The 5,949-nt window shown below is 41.2% G+C and overlaps 1 protein-coding gene across 1 annotated transcript in view; it reads left to right on the top strand.

Annotated features, from left to right (window-relative positions):
• LOC107743492 (tripartite motif-containing protein 16-like) overlaps nt 1-5,949 on the top strand; it is a 7,468-nt gene that overhangs the window by 422 nt on the left and 1,097 nt on the right. Inside the window, exons 2-6 of the mRNA XM_016556716.1 lie at nt 934-1,344; nt 1,874-1,969; nt 2,072-2,305; nt 4,780-4,957; nt 5,110-5,157. Of these exons, the coding sequence (XP_016412202.1) occupies nt 934-1,344; nt 1,874-1,969; nt 2,072-2,305; nt 4,780-4,957; nt 5,110-5,157 (967 nt within the window). The remainder of the gene's footprint in view (nt 1-933; nt 1,345-1,873; nt 1,970-2,071; nt 2,306-4,779; nt 4,958-5,109; nt 5,158-5,949) is intronic.

Below are 5,949 nucleotides of genomic sequence, written 5' to 3'. Positions count from 1 at the left end.
AACAAAACAGCATCATGTATTTATGCATTGCTTAATACAAAGAGCCGAATCGCCCATCACGCAGATTGCATTTAAAAACATAAGAGACGCAGTGAAAGGGAATAAACCTCCACAAATTCGCGACGCGTTTTCTAAAAGTTTAAACTGTTTTAACTTTGCATGGCTACATCTCTTCTGTGAGATGCGAGTGCAGCAGTCATATTTGTCCATCTAAAAAATACGTTGAATATGCGTTCTGTGTGAATGGTTTGGTTTCGGTTTTAACCAATTCAAGATCTTCTAAGAATTGAGCTACTATATTTCTCTAATATTTTGAATGCATAACACAGCAGCGGCGCATCTCCTGGGCTAGACTAACAAAACATTAAAATGCAACAACGTCACTTACATCATTATCACCGCATCACAGCACTCAGTTCAGCACGTGTTCGTGTTTGTGTGTGCTGTCTGCGTCACTCATAACACGTGCCTATATCCTGCACTCTATCGAACATTTTTTATATCGTTATCGAAGAATGTGTACCGTCGATAAATATCGATATCGTTTTATCGCCCAGGCCTAGCAGATGCTGGTGCTAAGTTGAGGTAATTTTTAGATATAAAGTCCAAATATTTTTATTCAACCACCTAGACAGATTACATCTGGGGAAAAAGAAAGGATGTGATGTTCAGAACATGGTAACTACAGTTATTATCAAAGTGGGAAGTGATGCCCTCTGGGGGCATTTGGCCAGGCGTGTTTTTACACCACAGACAATGTTGGAGAAGAAAAAAATATAATTATATTTTCCTTAAAATGTTCTTCCTAACTTCAGGCCTTATTCTCATGTCATATATAACTGTGATGTTCTGCAAAACAACAAGCTTTAAAACACCTTTTTCTTACTGGTGAAAATCAGATGGTCAGATCTGTTTTCTCTCAGTGAACCTCAGTGCAGACAGACCTTCAGTCCAAGACCTGCTTTAGCTAGAAACACCATGCTGGCTGAAGTGGTGGAGAAACTGAAGAAGACTGAACTTCCTGCTGACTGTTACGCTGGAGCTGGAGATGTGCAGTGTGACGTCTGTACTGGAAGAAAATGCAAAGCCGTCAAGTCCTGTCTGGTGTGTCTGAACTCTTACTGTCAGAATCACCTCGAACAACATGAGAGTTTCTTTAAAGGAAAGAAACACAGTTTGACTGAAGCCACTGGACGACTGCAGGAGATGATCTGCTGTGAACATGATAAACATCTGGAAATGTACTGTATCACTGACCAACGTTGCATTTGTGTGCTGTGTATGAAATATGAACATAAAAACCACAACACTGTATCAGCTGCAGCACAGAGAACAGAAATACAGGTATGAGCTTAAAACTAGACTCTGATTAAATAATGCTGACACTTGTTTATTTGTGCTTCACATAGTGCATTGAACTTTACAGAAAATATGGTGGAAAAGCATTGTAAACGTATTTATCGAGACAATCATTGGTAAAATATGTTTTGTTAAAGCAGAATTTAATGGAGTATTCATCCATTGTTTAAAAAACTCAAGGCAGCATGAAGCAAATTAAACATGCAATGACAGAAACATTTACTATTCAGTAAATCTGGCTGAATCTAGATGATTATAACATCAGTTTATTTTTTTGTATCGAACTGCAGCTCCATTACACAGCAGAAACACTGAGTGTGAAAGCTCTATGTCTGTGATAGTTTCACTTTTATGATACTTATACCTGTGTCGTGAAACAGGCATTTTGCTTCATGTTAATTCATGTATGATGGTGGTAACTGATAAGTCCCTCTATATTCCTAAACCGCCCTACCCCACTTTTATTGGATTCATATGAACATGCAACGTTTACTGTTATTCATTTGTACTTCAGAAACAGCTTAAGGAGACGCAGAAGATGTTTCAGCAGAGAATCCAGCAGAGGGAGAAAGATCTTGAGCAGCTGAGAGAGGCTGTGGAGTCTCACAAGGTGAGTCTGGAGAGGAAGAGAAGTTTGACTCCGTCTCAGTCTGGACTCTCATCTTTCAGACTCACTGAAGCTCACTGTGTGATTGTGATGTGTGTCTAACAGCGCTCTGCACAGACAGAAGTGGAGGAGAGTGAGAGGATCTTTACTGAGCTCATCCGCTCCATTGAGAGAAGCCGCTCTGAGCTCATACAGCTGATCAGAGATCAGGAAAAGCGCACAGTGAGTCGAGATGAAGGACGACTGGAGCGACTGGAGCAGGAGATCAATGATCTGAGGAGGAGAGACGCTGAGCTGGAGCAGCTTTCACACACACAGGATCACATCCAGTTCCTGCAGGTAACACAGATCTAGAAGAACAGGGTCAGAGTGGACTTGAGCCAGATTCTGGTGTGACTATTGTTTGGTATCGTTTGATTTTTATAAATTCCGATTCTTCTTTCTGTCATCTTTTTAATGGCTTTTATTTTATTTGATCTTTTATTTAAACAAATTTTTAATAATGTTCACCAAAATCAAGTTAAATCTTAAAATCTGTTCAAATTGATTTTTATTTTCATGACCATTTGCCTGTAAAACATTGAGGAATTTGAGTGTGAAGTCCCAAAACAGGAAGTGATGCTGTATATTAGCAATGCTTCAGCTTGTTCAAACCAAACAAAACCTTACCTTGAAACTGTCACTAACCTCTCAAAAATCATAAATGGCTTTGAACAGCTTTTGCTTAGCAAATCTACTCAAACCTACCACTGATCTGTTGACTTGTGAAATTAACATTTAGGTTGAGTCATCCAAACTATTTACTACAAAGTTCTCATATAGCATAGCAGAAAATTGTAGCTTTCATGTAATAAAACGAATATGAGAAAAATGTAGCTGATGCTGTGAAAGAGCTGGATTGAGGTGAGCTACTAAAGATAAGTCAACAAGAACTGCACAAATGTGATATTAGTACAGGTTATTGGGTGAAGTATGGGGCTGATGAGTTCCCTTTCGATATGGTTTACTCGCATTGCATGAACTTAATGTTACGGGGAAACTCAGGTTCTCCGAAATACTGAAGCCTGATTTGATAACGTTCGTGTAGCTGCACAAACAAATGGCATTTCAGCTTGCCAAAACAGGCGAGGCTGTCTGCCTATACAAGTCTGCGTTGAATGCCATTCATCAGAATCTTTTTCCTTCAGCACGAAGATCATCTCGTCGCTGGCTTCCAAAGAAAGAAAATGAAGAAGGCTACTACTTGCCATAGAAAAGCCCCGGTAGTGGAGAGATGCTACACTCAAGCAGGGCATTTTGCAGTTTCCACTCTATTAGAGCAAATTTTTTGTGCTGTTTGTTACAAAATGTCACGCCACAAGTGTGGCACATGCAGGGCTCCCCTGCATGCCCTGGACGAGCACAGTGAATGTGTCATTTGCCTGGGCTGCACCCACGCTGAAGCAGTGCAAGACGGACCGCTGTCACTGCGAGAGCATGAGTCTCACCTCGCTACGCTTGTGGATTGGTTTCTTTCACGGAAGCGGCCCCACCCCTCACACTCACTTGTTTTGTTCCTCCCAGGAGGATTCCCCAGTGCTATTACCCGATGAGGATCTAAACCCCTTGTCAGAAGAGATCGGTCTGGTCTCTTTTGCTGTATCCGAGGAGGATGCTGCTGAGGATGTCATTGGCAGCTTTTGATGCTGAGGATCGGTCATGCTCCGTGGAAGCCTACACTGCAAATCAAGATGCATTTACTAGATAAGCAAAATGACGTAAGATATTTAGTCTCGTTTCCTGGAGGGAAAAAACCAACTAAATTAAGTGCATTTTACTTAATACAAGTAAAAATATCTAAAAACAAGACGAAAATGCTAAGTAAAATAAGCCTTTTTTGCAGAGTACATTTATGGGCACACAATGGCAGCCTCTGCAGCCTCCCGTAAGGATCATCAACATTATTTCAGAGGCCAAATCATGCATTTACTAGATAAGCAAAATGACGTAAGATATTTAGTCTTGTTTCCTGGAGGGAAAAAAACAACTAAATTAAGTGCATTTTGCTTAATACAAGTAAAAATATCTAAAAACAAGACGAAAATGCTAAGTAAAATAAGCCTTTTTTGCAGAGTACATTTATGGCCCACAATGGCAGCCTCCCGTAAGGATCATCAACATTATTTCAGAGGCCAAATCACCATCTACTAGACGCCTTTATGCCCTCAAGTGGTCCATATTCCCTTTGACTTGTGACATATTGTCCTTTATACAGGAGCCACTGGATAAGGGGAGCACTCCTTCCATGCTTAAAGTATACATGGTGGCCATCATAGCAAACATGCTTTCGTGGCCATCCAGTCAGTAGGAAAGATTGAGTTAGGCATGAAGTTCTTGTAGGGGGCCAGGAGACTGAATCCGTCTTGCCCTCATACCATTCCCATCTGGAATCTATCCACAGTCCTCAGGGCCCATTGAGGCCCTGCATTTGAGCCACTACAGTAAGTGAATTGGGACCTCTTTCACTTAAGACTGCCCTCCTTCTGGCTTTAATGTCGGTCAAGTGAGTGGGCGATTTGTAAGCATTTTCGCTGAGTGATTTCTGCCTTGAGTGTGGGCCTCGGTACCCTGAGATAACAGGAATGAGCACTGCATAGTCCATGCTGTCACTTACGTATATATGCAGATGTCCCCACATTTATCAAATCATGCTTCAGTATTTCAGAGAAACTGAGTTTCCCAATAGTGTTAAGTTTAGCCAATTTTTGTTCCGGTTGTCGCAGGGAACCAAGGTTACATTAATTACCGGCGCATTTTATTTCTGTTTTCTGTAGAGTTTCCAGTCTCTCTTAGCACCTCCTGAATCTACAGACAGTGGAAATGGAAATAATGGAAATGACAATCCTTCCAGTTCTCTCTTCTCTTTTGATGGCCTGAGAGAATCTGTCCGTCAGCTGAGAGACAAACTGGAGGATTTCTGCAAAGAGGAGATCAAAAAGGTCTCTGACAGAGGTAAAGTCCTGGAGATTCATCTGCTCTCAGAAATGAGTTCACCATCATTCATATCATGTAGAACATCATATAAGAAATGTCTTAGCAATGGATGCAGGATCATTTTCTCTTGACATGAGGATCACACTGTTCATGTCTGTTGATTTCCACAGTCACATTAACCAACATTGTTCCGAAGACCAGGAACGACTTCCTACAATGTAAGTCACTAAGAAAACAAGCAGAAAAACTCACTGAGTGTGTTCATGTTCTTCCTGTAAAAGTGAAAGAAGATTTTCATAATTGATGATGTTAAAAGGTTAGTTCACCCAAAAATGAAAATTAGCCCATGAATTACTCACCCTCAAGGCATCCTAGGCGTATATGACGTTCTTCTTTCAGACGAATCCAGTCGGAGTTATATAAAAAATTGTCTTTGATCTTCCAAGCTGTTTAATGCCACTCAGGGGGTGTTGCATGCATCAGTCCAAAAGAAGTGAAATAAAGTGCATCCATCCACAATAAAAAAAGTGTCTCACACGGCTCCGGTGGGTGAATAAAGGCCTCCTGTAGCGAATCGATGCGTTTTTGTAAGAAAAATACCCATATTCAAAACGTAATAATCACTTTAATCTAGCTTGCGCCAACAGTCCTACACGGAAGCAGCTCCGGGCGGATGACGTATGAGTTCAGCGTTGCACATGCGCCGCTCAGAAGTGACGAACGCGGAAGCGCAGGGGAGAGATAAAAAAACAACGGTCACTTATTAGAAGTACAAAACGAGGATTTGTAAAGAAGAATGTCAGAGGATTTCGATATAAGCCAAGAGGAGACTGGTTTTCCTTTGCTAAAGTAAGGAAACTTTGCTTCCTTTGCTCCTGTTAACAAACGTTGGTTTTCACGAGACTCACCGGCGCATGCGCAACGCCAACCTCATATGTCATCCTCCCGGAGCTGCTTCTGTGTACAACTGTTGGCGCAAGCTACATTAAAGTGATTATTAAGTTTTGAAT

This window comes from Sinocyclocheilus rhinocerous, unplaced genomic scaffold (genome assembly GCF_001515625.1).
Source record: "Sinocyclocheilus rhinocerous isolate Xijiao unplaced genomic scaffold, SAMN03320098_v1.1 scaffold1789, whole genome shotgun sequence".
Lineage (NCBI taxonomy): Eukaryota > Metazoa > Chordata > Actinopteri > Cypriniformes > Cyprinidae > Sinocyclocheilus > Sinocyclocheilus rhinocerous.
This window is presented reverse-complemented; position numbering and strand designations above follow the sequence as displayed.